Source organism: Onychomys torridus, chromosome 10 (assembly GCF_903995425.1).
Source record: "Onychomys torridus chromosome 10, mOncTor1.1, whole genome shotgun sequence".
Lineage (NCBI taxonomy): Eukaryota > Metazoa > Chordata > Mammalia > Rodentia > Cricetidae > Onychomys > Onychomys torridus.
The window spans coordinates 86,384,611-86,404,906 of record NC_050452.1 but is presented as its reverse complement, the minus strand read 5'-3'; the positions used below and the strand labels follow the sequence as shown (position 1 = coordinate 86,404,906).

Sequence of the window (20,296 nt, the reverse complement as noted above, 5' to 3'; positions counted from 1 at the left end):
TACAGGTCTATCCTGCTGCCACCATACCCAGCTACAAATGTCCTACAGAACAAAAAATGATTCCATATATGCTGCTCCACAACCATAAGGTCTCTGCAATTTAAAGTTAGTCACATTTAATCCCTCCATATAAATGTTTATGATTTTTTTTTATTTTTATGAATCTTACTTTTAGTAGTATCAGTATTTGATTCTTACAATCAATTTGATAATTTCAATGGAAAAATTGTATATGTAAATATATACATATATTATTTATATAACTATATATTTATACAATACCTACAAAACATAAATGCTACAGTTTTTGAAGCTGTGATCATGAACTGAATTCCCTAAGTTCAGATTTCCCTATTTAGTGATATTCAAATGACAGGGTAAATAAACATAATTTAAGACAACATGCTTCTGAATATTGATAGAATTCATCATAAAAAATGACTTTTGCAAGTAAAAGATACTAAAAATCAGCATGAAATGGTAGATATAAAATTGAAGGATGAATCTGGTAACTTGAGTTCAACCCCCAGAACCTATATAAAGGGAGGAGAAAAACAACTGCACAAAGTTGCCTTCTGACTTCCAAATACATGACTGAACACTAGATCCCACATACATCACACCCATGTGAACAAGCACATGCATACGTGTGCCGCCCTCAACCCCCTTCTTCTTTTAAAGAGGTGCTCTCTTTCCTTTCCCCATGCCATCCAGAGAGAGGAAGACCTGGAAACTCCAGGGCCTCATGAGCCACTGCTGCATAAGCCAAGGCTGCCAGAGCAACCACAGCACCTGGAATGATGGGGATCATGGAGGCACGGATCACCACTGGATCAACTTCAACAACCATCATCCAGGTTACTCTGGCAAAATTGGTATGAGGATTTATCTTAGGAGCCAGAACTTCTGCCCAACTGCCAACCTTCCCAAACTGTGGACTGTGACCGTGAAAGAGACTCAAGAACATGCTGTAAAAAACAAGACTGGAACTGTTCCCACCACCGACAGGGACTAAGGGCTACTATGAAGTTCTGGGGAGGGGAAGGCTCTCCCCAAGCAGCCTATCACTGCAAAAGCCAAATTCATCAGCAGAAGGGCTGAGAAGAAAATTAAGAAGGATGTTAGATGTAGGAGATGCCTGCATCCTGGTGGCTTGAAGCACACAAGGAGGTTTATTAAATGCTAAGATTTTTCTTTGTTTGTTTGTTTTCATTTTTTGAGACAGGGTTTCTCTGTGTAGCTTTGCGCCTTTCCTGGAACTTGCTTTGGAGACCAGGCTGGCTAAGAACTCACAGAGATCTGCCTGTCTCTGCCTCCCTAGTGCTGGGATTACAGGCGTGTGCCACCACTGCCTGGCCTTAAATGCTAACATTCTTGAGGTCTGAGTATAGGTTCTTTGGTGATGGGTCTATTGACAACAGTCACAGTGGATAGTGGATAGACATGGCCCACCCTCACATCACAAACACTTCGGACTATGTGTGTATACTCAAAAGTGTTGGATTCCAGAAAGCAGTTGTGGATTCCTAAGTCTCTGTTATACTACGAGACCTGATATTCAAGGAACTGGTTAACACCATTAACCCTCAGCCCAAATGTATCTCATAAAAAGAAAAACAAACAAATCCTGAGGACCAGTGCGAGAAACACATTGGAGCTACAGATCAGGCTGAGCAATTAAAAGCACAGACTGCTCTTCCAGAGGACCCAAGATCAGTTAGTTCCCTACATCCCACTATTAGCAGTTCACAACCACCTATAAGTTCAGGTCCAGAAAATCCGGAATGCTCCTGGCTTCTATAGGTATACCCACACCACATACATACATACACACACAATTTTAAAAAAAGGTGGTAGGAGATTTCAAAAGAAGCTAATGATTAGTAAGACTCATAATATGGAGATATAAGTTAGCAAAATGAAAATGAACATAACTAAAATAATTTAAATTTCAAAAGGGTACAAATCATTACTAATCTAGTCCTGTATTTTTACATTCAAAATTATCTATGTTATAAATATGAGTTACACAATTACTAAGATCTACTAATCAGTAATAGAATTAACACAGCCTTTTTGATACAACACACACAAAACATGACTTCTATTTTTAAGCTTCAAGCTGCTCATCTGTCCACAACTCAGTATAAAAACCACTAATATAAGCTGGGCGGTGATGGCGCATACCTGTAAATCCCTGCACTCGGAAGGCATAGAAAGGTGGATCTCTGTGAGTTCGAGGCCAGCCTGATCTACAGAGCTAGTCCAGGACAGGCTCCAAAACTACAGAGAAACCCTGTTTCGAAAAAAACAAAAAACAAAACAAACAAACAAAAAAAAACCCCACTAATATAATCTAGCCTTAAAATTTTCTTAATTATAAACTTTATAAAGTTTACGTAAACTAATCATATTTAAAGTAAGATACAGTTGTTTTAATGGTTTAGAATTTACAAATAGATTTTTTCCATGACATACTTACCATTTAAAACACACACACACACACACACACACACACACACACAAGGATACATACCATTACAAAAGCCATCATGAAACTGCTGAAATCTTAGAGTCCTGAGGCAATAAAATGTACAAAGACAATGGGGGTGGGGGTTGATGTTCATGATGGACTTGCTAAAAGTTAAAAATCAGACATATAGCATATGTTTAATATGTTACATAACTGTTAACAAACAATTCCTTCAAGTTAGAAAAGTGTGCTATCACAGAAGTATCTCTAAAATTTGATTATTTAAAAAATGTAAGTCAAGGCCAAAGTAAAACAATATAAAAAGCTCATATTCTAGAGGAAGAGTATCGTCTTTGCACCTGCTGGTTGACTCAATTTAATGCTGATATAAGAAGTGGAGGGGCTGGAGAGATGGCTCAGAGGTTAAGAGCACTGGCTGCTCTTCCAGAGGTCCTGAGTTCAATGCCCAGCACCCATAGGGTGGCTCCCAACCATCTGTAATGAGATCTGGCACCCTCTTCTGTATACATAATAAATAAATAAATCTTAAAAAAAAAAAAAAAAAAGAAGTGGAATAATGAGAAGGAAAAAGAAAACAGCAAACTCAGTGAAAGGCAAGAAAGAAAAGAGAAATCAGAAAAGTAATAAAAACATTTTAGCATAACTTTCAATTTCAGGTAAGAACACCTGTCCCCAACTGGGGCAAAATTAGGAAGTTTTTAAAGGAATCAATAAAGAAAAAAGTCAATTAGATGTTTTTGTTGAAAGAGACAGCTAACTATTATTTAAAGTCACAAAGGAGCTGGAGCTAAGGGCTCAGCAGTTAAGAGTGCATACTGCTCTTCCAGAGGACTGGAGTTCAGTCCCCAGCGTACACACCAGGGGTTACTATCCCTGTAACTGAAGGTCTAAGGGATCTAAGGCCCTGCCAGCGCGCGCGCACGCGCACACGCGCACACACACACACACGCACGCACACACGCACACACACACGCACACACGCACACACACATGCACACACGCACACACACATGCACACACGCACACACACACACACGCACACACACACACGCACACACACACACGCACACGCACGCACAACTTAAGATAATAAAAAATAACCTAAGACAAGAAACATGACACAGAAAGAATACTTTCTAATGCTAGAGAGCAGCAGACACATCCAGGATGAGCCAACCATAAACATACAACAACAAATGTACTAAAGTATACGGAGCTTAAAAAAAAAAAAAAAACCTCAAATGAGAAAATTCCAATACACTTCTCTAAGAAAATGATGAATATGCACACTGTGCAATGACCGAGTCAGAAATAAAAATTAACTATAATATTCAAAGAAAATAGATGGCAGAGAAAATGGAGTTTTTTAAATTAAACATCTGGCCCTATGTTAGAAAGAAAAGAAAACAACAAATTTCAAAGAGATGAATTTGTCATTTATATACACGAGGTTATGTTCTTGGTGCTGAAAGGGGATAGTCTACGGAGCACTGACTTTTGTTTTCTTCAGGCGCGGACTGCTTCTTCCTGAACTTGCATTCTTCAGGTCCTAGCCTGTATTACATTTCCTTCAATCACACAAGGGGGTGCTCTCCTCCACGCCCTACCTACCATACCACCCCAACTCTTGATCAGTCACAGCTGGAAACCACCACCTTCTCTCCTACTTGCTTATTGTTTCTCTTCTCCACAGAAGACAGGCAACTTTTGCAGACTCACACAAACTGACACTGTGGTGCTAAGTGTACTACTGCTAACTCATAGCACAGTTTCTGGCACTACCTGAATACTTCCTTGAAGGAATATTTAAAATAAACTAAATTATGATCAACAACTATAAACATAATGCATCACATGAAATATTACAGGGAGAAAAACATGAATCATCAACAAAACTGTAAGGTTAAATTAAGTATCTACTGCTGGGCATGGCGGCACACTTTTAATCCCAGCACTAAGGAGGCAGAGATTGGTGCCCAGGCTACATGATGAGACTTTCTCATAAAATAAAATATCCACGGCCATTAAAAAGTACCCGTTAAGTCAGAAAAGTAATTTGCTTTCTTTTATAATAAAAATCAAGAATATACGTAACCTTAAAATGAAAAACATTTAATTTAAATTAAGAACAAGACACTAGAATAAGAAAGAACAGCGGCAATTCTGAAAAACCTCCCCAATAGTTAAGATCAGAAAATGTAACAAAATACTGTTAAGCATAATTACTGAAAAAAGGAAAAACATAATTTACAAAAAAACATATTCTTCCAGAATTTTAACAGAATCAGCAAAAACTAAATAAATGGTAAGACTAAAATATACATAAAAAAATTAACAGCCTTCCTACACAACAGTAACACTTATTAGAAAATACTTTTGTAAAGATGTTATTCACAGTAACAACAAAAGCTAAAGATAGTCAGAAAAATACCTAACAAAAAAGTGTGTAAGACCTATGAAAATAAATTTTAAAGAATCTATCAAACTGTACTGTAGACATAAAAGAACACCTAGAAAAATGGAGAGGCATACCATGGTCCTGGGTGGGAAGACTCAATAGTGTAAAGATGTCAATTCTCCCCAAATTAATCTGTAAATTCAATGCACTTCCAATCAAAATCCCAAAGGGATTTTTAATGGAACTTGACATGTTGACTCTAAAGTTCATCTGGAAGAGAAAATACACAAAAATTGCCCAAAAATTTTTTGGAAAAAGACAATGGGGAGGGGTGCCCTACCAGCTGTCAAATATAATATGAAATGAAAATAATCAAAACTGTAGAATACTGAATCCAGAGCACATGTATTGGGACTTAAAATATGATCAAGGTGATTTTCATATTAGTGGGAGAAAAGAATGTATCACTCAATGATTTATTCTGGGAGAAATGATTATGAAACTGGAAAAATTAACTAGGCCCTTACCATGATTATTAAAAGAAAATTCAGATGAATTAAAATCAATTAGAGACATAAATAAAACTGCATTGTAGAAGAAAAATAACTAAAGTGCTCTGATACTGTTGGTAAGAAGACTTTGAGAAAGACACATGAGAACACTGGGAAAGTTTTGACAGCATAAAAAGAAATATAAAAATGCTACAAAATAAGAAACTTGAAAAGGTAGGTAAAAATATCACAAATTATAACAAGTAAGTTTGTAAGAGAATCATAAAGAAATTTTAAAATTCTAAGGATAAAATTGACAAAATTTTGAGTAATTTTTAACAGAAATATAAAATTTCAGTATATATGCTCAATTTTATTGGAAAACAGTTTAGTACAAATTAAAATAAGGTATAATTTTATATCTACTGGCAAATAATATCTAAAAGTTGGGGTAGATAGTAGAATATAAAAATTCAACAATCAGAATTAAATTTTTCTTCCTAGGAATTTTATCTACTAAAATATTTGCATACATATGTGTACATGGTTGTTGACTGCAATATTAATCTTACAGAAACAAAAGGCTACAAATTACCTTCACATACATCCGTACAACAGCGGCTAAAGAAATTCCGAATGAAGGAAGAGGAGCTCTGGATGGAGCTGAGGTAGGATACTTACCTAGCATCCTCAAGGCTCATCCCTCTTACTCTCAACATCAACAATGCACCTGCTCATGTCATCTCCTTAGCCTGCAATCGTTGTCTTCACAAACTAATGGGAATGGCTCCCAACACTTCTACTGTCCTCCTCTCACTTGAATACAACAAAAACCCTATTTCCTTGCATCAGAATAGAGCCTGAACACTAAGCATAAGGTATAAAGGAAATTCTGCCTTTTAGTTATCCACACTCTTCTGTACTTCTTACCTTAACAATAAATTAGGGGCTAGCCTACTAGGAGTACTTACTGCTCTTCCAAAGGCCCCAAGTTCAGTTCCCAGAACCCATGTGGCCTCTCACAATCAACTTTGATTCCAATACCAGGGGATCTGATGCCCTCCTCTGGCCTCCTTGGACAATACATTCATGTGATGCACTTACATACATTTAGGCCTAACACTACTGCATATAAAACAATAAATTAAAAAAAGCATTTAAATAAACAAACAAAAATGACCATACCATCTTCTATTGGGTGGTTTCAGCAAGTAAGGAATAAAAACCCAACTTCTTTATTGGGCACTAGAGAATCAAAGAAGACTTGAGCCACATAGGCCTGCATCCTAGCATTTGGGAACTGATAGTTTCAGGCCTGATTGGGTTACAAGAGACATCTCACCACCACCTCCATCCTCCTAACTCCCAATTAAGAATTATCTAATCATTTCTATATATTTAGCAAAAATATCAATAGCTAGTGTGACAGCTTATATTATTTTAAATATTGAACTAACTTTCAACTTCCTGGTACATATCATTTAGTTAAAAGCATGTAGGTATATGTAACTTTTGTTTGCTTGCCTTTATATTTTCGATAGTTTCAGGTAGTCCAGGTTGGCCTTGGACTCAGTATACAGCACTAATGGCCTTGAACTCCTGAACTTTCAACCACCACCTTCCAAATGTTGGGATTACAAATGTGCACCACCACATAGAGCTTCCTAACAAATATTATTTTGAGAAAGGGTCGCTCTATGCAGTTTTGGCTTCCCTGGATCTCACTATGTAGTCCACGCACAGAGATGCTTCTACCTTTGCCTCCCAAGGGCTGGGATTAAAGGCGTGTGCCACCACACCCAGCCTCTTAATTAATTTTAAACGAAGGAAGTGTTGGTACTGTTAAGACCCTGTTCAATCAATGGTATTCTCAAGTGGTGGCTAAAAAAAAAATAATAATAATAAGCATTATGCTCTCTATTCATATTATTTCCCCCTCTATATTCAACAAATATTTTATAAAGATTTCTTATAGAGTAGAATGTGTTTTATATTTTTCTTAATTTTTATTGTTTTTTTTCATTACTACCTTGTAGGAATTCTGAATATTCTGAGTACAAGCCCCACCTCACACATATGGATTGCCATGCAATTTTTAACTGGTGGGTCCTCTTTTAGGCATTTTCTTAGTAGCTTCTGAAGAACACATTTTTTATTTTGTTAAAGTCCAAATTCCTCACTTTCTCTTAAGTTTGTACAGTGTCCTGTGTAAAATATACTTACTAGTCCAAGGCCATAAAGATTTTCTCCTACATTTTTTTCTAGAATTATAATGTTCTGGCTTTTACAGCTACGTTTACGATTCACTGGTGAATTTTGGCACATACATGATTTCAGTATCTTTTCTTTCTATAATACTGAACATTTTGGCACTACTGATAAAGAAAACTACTTATTGAATCATCTTGACACTTCTGTCAAAAATCAACTCCCAAGTGTTCTGAATCTTCTCTAGAATCTTAAACTAATTCATTAAAACCACCACTTTCTTTTTTTATCAATAATCTAACAAACCATCTTAAAGTAACAGCTTTATAATCCATCTTGGTTAATAGTTTTATTTCTAGTAAACTTTAAATTTCTCCTTATTTTAAGTGTTTTGGATATTCTAGTTTTTTCCTATACAGATATTAAAATGTCTGTCACTTTCGAACCCAAATATACCACCCCACCAAAAAGCTTAGTCGAATTTTGACTAAAATTGTGTTCAATATATACACCACCATGAAGGAAACAGACATCTTTAATGATATTGGGTTTTACAATCCATTTGTTTTCATGTATTTAGGCCACTTTAATGTTCTCTGAAAGATTTTTAGTTTTCAAAATGAAAACTATTTAGTTTATTAAATTTGCTTCCTAATTGTTCAATATTTTCTAGTGGGATTACAATTGACACTTTAAAATGTTTTCACTTTCCAAGAGATAAGTGCAAGTTTATACTAGCACAAGACTGCTAAATTTATTTTCCTAGCACAAAAAAAAAAGATGAAATCTACATACATTTTGTTTTCTTCCAGTCTTTATGGGTGCTTGGGGAAGTTATTTTGTTCTTTAAATTATGATTTTTAGGCTAAGATCTCAAGTACCAAGAGTAGACAATCTTACAAAGAAGTCATCCAGTACCATCACTAAGTGCTACATTGCCCTACAAGGCTTTCTCTGACTCTTATCAGGTCAGATTCTTCTTCTTCTTTTTTAATATTTATTTATTTATTATGTATACAGTGTTCTGTCTGCATGTACACCCGCAGTCCAAAAGAGGGCACCAGATCTCATTACAGATGGTTCTGACCCACCATGTGGGTGCTGGGAATTGAACTCAGGACCTCTGGAAGAGCAGCCAGTGCCCTTAACCGCTGAGCCACCTCTCCAGCCCCCTAATGTCAGATTCTTACAATCAGTTTATCGAGAATTTGTTTTAATCAGTGGGTATCAACTTTGATCTTTTTCTGTACCTGAGACAACCAAATTTTTCCATTACATGTGTTGACACCATGAATTAATTAGTCAACTAATGTTCAACAAATTTACATACTTAAATATACATCATTAGTTTGACACACTATACAGCTTGGATGTTATCTACTATTTTACTAAGATTTTGTTTCTATAATCACGATGTATATTGGTTTCCAACTATTAAAATTACATTTATTATTTTACTCTGTTATGTGTGCATACATGGGCAGGTAAGAGGACAATGTGCAGGACTTGGCTCCCTTCTATCACTTGGGTTCTGGAGAGTGAACTCAGGTAGTCAGACTCGGGAAAAGGCACCTCCACCTGCATAGGCATCTTGCTGTGGATATCACTCTGTACAAATAAAATGCTGTTTGGCCAATGGCTAGGCAGGAAGTATAGGCGGGACAAGAGAAAAGAGGATTCTGGGAAGTAAAAGGCTGGAGAGAGACACTGCCAGCCGCCGCCATGAGAAGCAACATGTAAAGACACTGGTAAGCCACAAGCCATGTGACAAAGTATAGATAAACAAAAATGGGTTAATTTAAGATAGAAAAAGTAGATAACAAGAAGCCTGCCACAGCCATACAGTTTGTAAGCAATATAAGTTTTTATGTGCTTTCTTGGTTGGGTCTGAGCGACTGTGGGACTGGCGGGTAAGAGAGATTTGTCCTGACTATGGGCCAGACAGGAAAACTCTAGCTACAGCATCTCATGAGCTCCTTGGAACTGTACTGTACTGTCATCAAAGTGATGCTAACCTCAGACACGGGGATGTGATCTCTCAGTGTCTGTTTTCCACCAAAATATACAATTAGTGTATTTCCCTCACACTGTTTGTACATGAAGCCATCTGGACAGTAAGCTGTCTATGTGGGAACATTGTGAATTATAAACATAATTTCTCTAATAGATTTTTCAGGGTATTGATTCTTGAGTGAGATTTGGTGTCAGTGGTTTTCCTAGAATTTGCTCACTTCATCTAATTTAATCTTATGGGCATAAACAGTCCTTTGCTAGTTTATTATTATTATTTTATCAATGTTGGGAATCAAACTCAGGGCCTCACACATTAGCAAAGTACTCTACCACGGAGACATAACTTTTCAAAATCATACTTGTTTCTTTGTGCATGTGTAGGCATGTATGTGTCACAGTATACATGTAGGGGTCAGAGGAAAATTTGTAGAAGTTGGTTCTCTCTTTCTACCACATGGGACCTGAGGATCAAACTTCAAGTCATCAGGCTTGGCAGCAAACACTTTTATCTACTGAGATACCTCACTGGCCCTTTTATTAGCTTTTTAATAGATATGGACAGGTTTCCTGATAACGATGTTTTTCACAATCAACAGACAGTATGTATCCTTTCAATCTTTCTCTTCCTCTCATATCAATTTTAATCATTCCTTCAAAGAGCCAACTAATCATAGATTCTGCTTTTATCTTCACCATTTCCTGTATTCAGGGCTTCTGTTTAATTTGCTCTTTTTCTGGTCTCTTTTGTTGTTGTTGTTGTCAGTTTTTCGAGACAGAGTTTCTCTGTGTAGCTCTGCACCTTTCCTGGAACTTACTCGGTAGCCCAGGCTGGCCTTGAACTCAGAGATCCGCCTGGCTCTTCCTCCCAAGTGCTGGGATTAAAGGCTTGCGCCACCACCACCCGGCTTTTTTCTGGTTTCTTAATGCAGAATTTTTAGATTACTGATATGTCCTCTTTGGGATCATTTCCTTCCAGGCCAGTTCACAACGACCAGTCCCCACCACCCAAATTCCCCTGTTGGCCAGCCCCTCCAAATAATTCCAATTAGTTTCTATTCCTTGTCCAGCTTATGTAAACACGTCCCCTATACCATCTTGTTTCTTTTTTGTTTGTTAAATTTTAACAATGACCTACTTCACCAGCAACTTTGGAGTATGCCTCTCTCTCAGTAAGTTCTTAGCAGAGCTCCAGCTCTGTATTAACTAAATTGCTAGATTACCTTCTCGTGGATATATACTAAACAATTCAACATAACCCAAGCTGCTATCATTTTGTGTGCCAAGAACACCACAGGTATTCAATAAAATAGAACCACACATGATGTCTCACCAGTATAATCCTAGCACTCAGGAGGATCCCAATTTCCAGGGCAGCCTTGGCTACAAAGGAAGTTCAAAACCAGCCTAAGCAATTCTCAAAAGCTAAAGCAATTGAAAACACTTAATTTCCCGACTCCTGAGCTGGCACATTGAAGTAGTCATTTGCTGTCAAGCCCACCAATCCGAGTTCCATCCCCAGGACCCGTGTGGTGGAAATGAGAGTCAAACCCCTCCAGGTGTCCTCTGCCCTCCATATGTGCACAGTGGCACACCCCATCAACCCAAGAGAATAAAGATTTAATGTACTTCAGTAATTACTCCCCAAACCAAAGACATCAATTATAACTAGCATTTTGCCTTGCCATTTAAGTTATTTTGGATGAATCTAAAGGTATATAAAACGAAGTACTTAATGCCGTGCTGAAAAATATACATTATGCTTGCTTATCTATTCAATTCCAAAGTATTAAAACTAAGAAGCAGTTAGCCACTTCCACGGTGAGGCTTTTGAATATTTATATTGGCATGAATTTAGACACAATTACAATGAGAAATCCTAAATTTAAAGAAAACTGCAATTTTTGTTCAGAATAGTTTAAAAAAACTGTGCATACAGATACCAAGTATCCTAAACACCCAAACATGATGCAACACTCCTTCCTCATCGTTAGAAGAGCGGCAAACATCTATGTTTGCTTTGTTTAGACAAGATACAGTCGTCCAAATAACACATGTGGTTTATGAAAAGGTCAAAAGAAGCAGAAAAATATTAAATAACTAAATTTAACAAAATTAACAAAAATTTATTCCTGAGATAGGTATGGTAACACTTGCCACTAATTCCAGCCTGCAGAGAGAGGAGATCTGTTAAATTCAAGGCCAGCATGGACTACATTTGGAATTTCAGGTCAGCCAGGGCTGCACAGTGAGACCCTGTCTCAAAAACCAACAAATTATTTTGGAAAATTCAGTCATCATCAATTCTATTACTATCACTGTAAACCTTTTAAATGTTAAATTTTAAACTATACAGTGATCAGAAAAAGATAAATAAAGGAAAATGGAAAGCCCCAAATACCTTACACTCACAAAAATATGGATTTGTGGCTGGAAACACAGCATTGTATCTATTTGAAAGTGCTTTACCTGGAAGATCTTAAATTGTTTTTAGATGAGCCTTGGAACCTGTGCCAAACAACCTAAAAAGGTAATTCAGGGGCTGGCAAGACACAGCAGTTACGAGTGCTTGCTACACTGGCAGAGAACATGTGCAGTACCCAGAACCTACACAGCACCTCCCAAGAGTCGGAAACGCCAGTTCTGGGTGATCCATTTGCCTCCTTTTAGTCTCCGTGGACACTACTTACATATAGAAGGCACAGTACCAATACACATAAAATGAAACTAAATAAAAAGGACCTAATATTATTAAAAGCAGTAACAACTGGACATTTTGAATAAAATTGTTTCACAAAACACAAGACTAACAATATTTCTTAACTACTTTATAAAACAGACATTTAAATAGTTTTCAGGTTCTAAAACACACATTTTAAATAAGGAATATGATGGCTTCCATGTTTAATACTTTCATCAAGAACCATTTCACATGACTGAAATATTAGTAGCTTTCTATAACTAAAGGGGTTTTGCTGTTCACTGGCCACTTTTTGGCATAACCTAGTAAGAAGGCTTTCAACTTAGTAACATAAGCCCTGGAAATTGTAATTGGGGGGAAGAGGGCTGCAGTGTACTATGAGACAGGATCTCACTATGTAGTCTTTGCTGGCCTGGAGCTCTCTCCCTCTGTAAATACCACACTGGCTCTGCCGGTCACTGCTTCCAAGGGCTGGGATTAAAGGTGTGTGCCACTATGTCTGGCTTTGGAACCTGTACTATATTTTACAAAGTATCAGTAACTCAAGTTTGTTTTTCCTTATTTGAAAAAGTTTGTGTGTGTGTGGGGGGGGGGGGGATGGAGGGAAGGAAGGAAGGAATGTAGGCCATACATAACACACATGCAGGGTTTAGATGAAAACTACATTTGTAGTGTTGGTTCTCTCCTTCCACCTTTATGCCAGTTCCAGGTATAAAATTCATGTCTCCAAGCTGAGTGCCTGTACCTGCTGAATCAACTTGCAATAATCCTAACTTTATATAGTATTTATTATATACAGTAATTTTTTAAAATATTTTTCCTAGACTAGAAAGATGGTGTTAAAATCATGAAAATCCATGCTTAAAAAAGAATTCATTAATCCAAGTGTGTGCTGTCTTAGTTTTTCCAGTAGGGTTAATGTGGTATACTGACAGACAAGTAGCAGCAGGAATACAGAGTTTGAGCTGTTTACATCAAAGTTCTGCCTTCATCCTAAAATGGGACAATTTTTAACTGTCCTAAACTAAGCAAATGCAACATCAGAATAGCTCAAAATACAAAGATTAACAATGATCATTTGTATTATCAAAAGAATCCTCTTAGGTGACCTAAACATTGTTCAGCTTAATATGGACATGGGTATTAAGAAATGTAACTTGTTTTGGGGGCTTGTAATCGTACTTATTTCTATTTCTAACAAAATTCTTCACATCTCAGCATCACACATAAAATGCAACTTAAAGTACCACCAATTATTTCTTACACTTAAAATATATGAAAAAATTAATGCGCTCAATCTTAAGAGATGGACAGTATTATTTATTTACCCAATGTTCTACTTGTCTATGGCATTCAGAAACAATTTTTTTTGTTGTTGTTGTTTTGTTTTTCGAGACAGGGTTTCTCTGTGTAGCTTTGCGCCTTTCCTGGAACTCACTCTGTAGACCAGGCTGGCCTCGAACTCACAGAGATCTGCCTGGCTCTGCCTCCCAAGTGCTGGGATTAAAGGTGTACGCCACCAATTCTCGGTCAGAAACAAATACATATTAAATTCTACCCTTTGAGCCAATTTCCTGCCAACTACACTAAACTGAGTAACTCTGAAATAGTTAGATATCATAGGTAAGCATAGCTCTCAGCTACTCAAAGTCCTGTGACAGAAAACAGGAAAGCAAATTATTATGTTATTACAGCACAGTTTATATTCCTAATCATATGGATGAATACAGCTTACATTTCAGAAACCAAGGCACTGAGTTTTGGGTATGGAGACAGATAAGAGGTGAGCTGAATAAAACATGGATGTAAAAAGTCTTATGGAAACATACTTGTTTGTAAGTTATTTACAAAATATAATTTAAAACAACAACAACAAAAGAGTTTGAACAGAGGTATACTGCATAGGTGAACAATGCTACTCCCAGAAGACATGGGTTATTAAATGGCAATCTTAGTGTCAAGCATGAGATACCTCCCTGCACTTTATTTATTGGTCAGAGAGGCTCCAGATGTCCCCAAAACAACACAGGCTAGGTTGGTGTTCTGAGAAACTGTCTCATTGCTGATTACTTTATAGAAATTACCATATGTCTACCACTTTTCAATACCTCCCCCCTTCAAAATATCAAATGTAGGGGCTTTTCCCAGATCTTTATAGTTTCCTGTGCCTAGAAATCACTATGATCATCTCAACATTCAAGTATCTGTTTAATCTGCCACTAAGTTCCTATGAACAACTCCTCCTCTTTGTTCAGTGTGCTCAAGTTCACAGAACAGTAAATTATATTAATACTATTAATATATTAAGTAGTATTTGCTTATCTAGCTGTATATTTGTCAGTCTTGCCAAACAAAAGATAAACTTCATGAAAGCAGTAATTTCATCTGACTTCTTGCTGTTGTTCAATCGAAAAACAATACAGGAACCCTAGAAGGCAGTTTCTTGAACATGCACAACCTCACTAAAGACACTTAACTTTGACAAGGCCTTTAGTTGGAGATTCCAAGACATGTCCAGGCCTCCCATATTTTTTTTTTTTTTTACCCCTCAAAAGTTTCTAAGAACAGATGCACAGCTTCTTCGTGTTCTATTGTTACAATAAAAATTTCCATCAATTTACTGTCTTCTTTAAAACTTGCAAACATTAAATATTAAATGTTTATGTTAATAGTGACTTGTTTATTATTATTAAGCAAACATTTCATGAGAATTGTTTTTTACAGGGATTTTTGAAAATGAAATATTGAAAGAGTTTTAATCTCTATCTGCAGAAAAGGATATACTTCCCATCATACAAAAAGAAGTTAGCAGTATTACAAGAAAATAAAAACCAATATACCTTGCAAGGAAAATAATCCTTTACAGGTGTAAGTAAACAAGTCTAGCCATATAAAGTAAGGGTCATACATTATGACCAAGTGAAGTTTATCCCAAGAATACAAAGTTGGCTAAAATCCCAAAGTCAATACATACCACACAGTAACAAAGAAGGCAAATCTCAGTACACAAAAAATATACAAATATTAACATAAAAGCAGGAAAATTCAATGCCCTTCTAGGATTAAAACTTCCTAGCAAGCTATGAATAAGAGTGAAGACCTTGAAAAAGATCTAAGAATCAAGAAACAATGTCCAATTTACTAAGGTGCTAGAGGTCCAAACTCAGGCACGGGGGACAAGCGTTTTCTGCTCTCAGCTTAGTGTTTAATTAATTAAGGCACACATAACCTGAAAATATTCTTTACACTTATTTATTTACTTGTATGCATGAACACATAACCACAAGACAAAAATGGAGGTCAAAGGACAAGATGCAGAAACTGGTTCTCTCCTTTCACCATGTGGTTCTGGGAACTGAATTCTGCTATTTAGACCTGGTAGCAAATACCTTTACCAAAGCCATTTCACAAGCCATTTTGCTTTAACTTATTTTTCACTTTTCTAAATATATAAACTAAGTAGTCTCTGCGAAAAAACACTTAACTGAATAAAAACCAAAGCAGCATCTGTCTGAGGACAGGGGGATGTAAAGATTATCTCTATAGCCTTCAAGGAAAAATTGTTCAAATTTGAAAAACTGTTTCATCTTTGTTTTGTTTTGTTTAAGAGACTAGGTCTCTCTATATCCCTGGCTGCCCTAGAACTCACTCCATAGACCAGGTTGGCCTTTAACTTACAGAGCTCCACCTGCCTCTGCCTCCCAAGTGTTTGGATTAAAGGTGTGCACCAGCACCGTCCTTATGTGTCTCTCTCACTTCCCAGAATGTATGATCAAACAATCCACACCTTACAAATCATCCCTATTCAGAGTGAAGCAAATGACACTATTCATAAAATCATTTCAGTTTTTAAATATCTCTAGCAGTCCAACATGATACTAGAGTAACAGCTCAGCAGTTTAGAGTATTTGCAACTCTAGAGGACCTGGGTTCAGTTTCTCACACCCACAAAGTAGCTCAAAACCATCTGCAAGTACAGTTCCAAGGGATCTGACATCCTCTTCAGGAACTCCATAAACACCAGGCACACATGGTGCACACACACATACACGCAGGCACTCAAACACACACATAATAAATTAATTGGAAATTCTTTAAGGAAAAACAACTACTTTCCTACTGATCTGTAGTTTATCCTCTCACTCCTTTACTAGGGCCCTCAAACTCCTCACTTCTAAGAATCCTGAGTGATGAAGACAGAACCCACATTCAAACCACCAGTCTCCCTCCACTTCCGAATTTGCCTATACTGTAACTGGGGGGACAGGGGATGGGGGACGGGGATGACGCTGACCCAGAAGGGATTGTCAAAACACAGTAGAGGAGTCTGTAGTGACTTAATAACTTCAATACAACGACAAAGCAAAACATTTGAATCAAGGTTACTTGCGTCTAAAATCTAAATACTAGTTTTTGTTCCTCTTAACAGTTGGGTGATATACAGGCAGCTTGCAGATCAAGTGTGGTAACTGGGATCTACCCTTTAGAAGTAGGTATCTACCGCTCCACAGAACCAAAGACTCCAGAAGTACAGTGAGGTCAAAATTACTCTTAGGAGATGGGCTCAGTTAGCAGCCTTCTTGCATGGTGCACACAAAGCATTGTGGTAGACTCCAAGCACTACACAAAACCTGGCATGTAATACCAGACACACACACACACACACACACACACACACACACACACACACAAAGAGAAATTACTTTTGTAATACTAAGGTGGTTGTTTACCTATTTCATCATGCAGATCATACACCAATGCAAAAGTAATGGTCCAAAAATATGCTACCACTTAATATATTAATAGTACATATGAAAACCATTCCACAAATCTATAGTAGCTAGCAGTAGGCATATTTTCTACTATAAATGCACAGATAAGAGGGCAAAGAAACAAAGTCAGTTTCTTTTATATATATATTTTATATATATATATATATATAAGCAATAGGTTTAGCATTTATGAGTATAGAAATGTTTAAGTTTTCTAAATTTTAATTTCTAATAGTACAAATATTGATTTGTCTTCAGTACAAATACTGGTACTCTCAAATTCAAAAACTCTTTTGAGCCCTTAACTTTTTTTCCCCAACATTTGTTCACAATGCCTTATTAAAAAATTTATAAGTACTTAATTTGTTGGCTTTCCTTAGAAACATTCTTTTGCGTACACATACCAAGTTACCTGGTGAACATTTTCCCCAATGAAAATATGAAAGATTAGCCTGTCTAGGCACTGGGATTTCAGTGCAGTTGGAAGGTCTTACTGTGTCCTCTGGGTCACTGTGTTGTGACTAAATTAGGTTCAGGGTTTCAACCCAGGGGGGCAGGGCGCTCCCTGCTCATTTCCTTTCCTTTTCCTTAAATGAGGTGTTTCTCATAGAAGCAGACACTGAGTTAACAAATCAATGGGCACAGGCACACTTCAAAATCCACCATTTTACATTAGCTAACATAGCTGACGTCTTGTACACCTTTATATGTTAAATTTTTATTTTTTCTTTCGTTTTTTATTAAATATATTTATTTATTAATTTTTTTTCATTTTACATACCAACCCCAGTTCCCCCTCCCTCCCCTTCTCCCGCCTCCTCACCTCCTTCCCACTCTACCCCCATCCACTCCTCAGAGTGGGTAAGGCCTCCCATGGTAGTCAACAAAGTCTGGCATACCAAGTTGAAGGAGAGCCTAGCCCCTCCCCATTGTATCAAGGCTGAGCAAGGTATCCTACCACAGGGAATGGTGAGGCCTTAACTTTTATGCAGTTTGAATGTTAAAAATGTCTGCAAAAAACAATTACTCCCCTCCCCCATGCATTTGTTTATTTAGTCCAGGTTTCTTTTGGAAGCCCAGGCTGGCCAGAACTCTCCCTAGATCTTGTCCTATCCTTGAGCTCACTGTTCCCCTACCTCAGCAAGGATTGCAGGTATGGTGTGCCACTATGACACAGCAATTTCTAACTTTTAAACCATGAGTATATTACTCTTAAAAAATTGTATATGATAAATTTGAAAGCATTTCTGCTGAATGTATATGATAGTTACCCCAAGAAAAACCTACAGAAGTGAACAAGTCATTTTTTAAAAGTATTTTTTATTCAGATTTAGTGGTAGACATTCTCTCAAAATGAATAAAACAAGAATGTCATTTCAAGAAAGACTATTCACATTCTTTGTTAATTATTAAATTCAGGCTTTCAGGTAAAATTAGATTCTGAAAACCACATCAGATACTATAACGTAACACAGCTTGCTAATTTTTCAATTTTTAGAGAATAGTAACATATATAATGATTCTTTAAATTTAAATTACATTTATGTTAGTTTCTATATCTGAAGTTTATGTGCACACATACTTGAATGCATCCATGGCACACAAGTGAAGAGATCAGAAGACCACTGGGGGGAGTCAATTCTGTCCTTCCATCAAGCAGGTCCCAAGGATCAAATTTATACTGTCTGTTTTGGCAGCCATTTCCCTTCATAGGCTGAGTCATCTCCTGGGTCCTGATTGTTTTTAACTGTAGAACTTAAACAAATATCATACCAACAAAACACCACAGTATCTTCTAAATGACTAGTATGTTATAAAATAATGCGTGCTTTAGACATATTCAAAGTACACCAGTTTAAGACACCTCACAAAATATAAAGGTAATTTCTCAGATTCCATGTTAAAGAAACTGCTGTCTGTGTGGCACAGCAGTTATTGGCGTTTGTTGCCAAGCCTAACAACCAGATTTTGATCTCTAGAACCCAAATGGGGAGAACAGATGCCTGTAAGTTGTCCTATAGTATCCATTCACAGATTCACAGGACCCAAACACATTCACATAAGCACATATACCTACACATACACAGTAAATGTAAAACAAATTTAAAAAGAACTACCACATGAACGGTTCTGAGAGGTATTAAGACTACCTACAATCATCAGTTATTAACATGCTTTCCAAACCTGTATCACTGTGAACCTGAGTTTCTTCTGAGACTTCACTAAATATATTAAACAGTGAAAAGCAGATGACAGTTTAATTCTCTTCTACTAAGTAAGACTTGAAAGTTCTCTACAGAAATAAAAAGCATCAACACTCTTCTCTGTACTTCCTTTGAAAAATAGCTTATTTTTTAATAGATGTATAAGTAATAGGTTTAGTATTTAAATGAGTATGGAAATGTTTAAGTTTTCTAAATTTTAATTTCTAATAATACAACAAATACTGATCATCTTTAGTAAAAATACTAATATTCTCAAAATCAAAAACTCTTTTGAGCCCTTAACTTTTATGCAGTTTGAATGCTAAGACTATAAAGATTATTTGAATAATCTCTCAGGCTCAATTTTTCATCTGTCAAATGGAGGATGATGAGCATAAACATTAAACATGGTACATAAAGGTCACTGCTACTTTAAAAGAAAATCTAGCAATTAAGTGTCAACTATGTGCTAACTACTGTGATCAATGTTTATATAGGGTACTTCATTTTTCCTTTTATGAAGTAGGTCTCTACTTCTACACAGAATCATTTAGATTCACTAGAGGAATAAGGATTTTATGAATGACTTGGTATATTATTCCCCCATTTGATAATAACCTAAATATCCAATAAATAAATAATAGCTAATATGGCTCATCATACAACTCATACTTACAACCTCTACCCATTAATGGACATCTAGCTTCATCTAAAAACGTCACCTAAAAACATTCCAATCACCCATGAAACCAAAAGTCATCATCTCACAGGCCTTTACACTGAAACCACCAATAAAGCACATCTCTGATGCTCATCAACTTAGCAATGATCAAGTTTATTTCACATCAGAATGAGCTTCTCAACAAACCTCCCCACAATTCAGAATGAGGAAGATTTCAAAGTTGTTGCATGCATGCAGATACTGCACCATGCAGACTGTTCTAGGTCATGCTCCACATAATGCACTGACCACTAGATTACAATGGGTCAGTGTGCAATTAGAGGCGCAGTGTAGAGC

The 20,296-nt window shown here is 36.7% G+C and overlaps 1 protein-coding gene across 6 annotated transcripts in view; it reads right to left on the bottom strand.

Annotated features, from left to right (window-relative positions):
* Window positions 1-20,296, bottom strand: part of Ankrd17 (ankyrin repeat domain 17) — a 141,989-nt gene that overhangs the window by 90,714 nt on the left and 30,979 nt on the right. The window contains exon 1 of one of the 6 annotated variants that reach the window (XM_036200402.1): window positions 5,027-5,048. The exons of the other annotated variants lie outside the window; for them this stretch is intronic. Coding sequence (XP_036056295.1) covers window positions 5,027-5,029 — 3 coding nt within the window. The 5' untranslated portion in view covers window positions 5,030-5,048. Of the gene's footprint in view, window positions 1-5,026; window positions 5,049-20,296 lie in introns of those variants that run through there. 6 annotated transcript variants of the gene reach the window in all.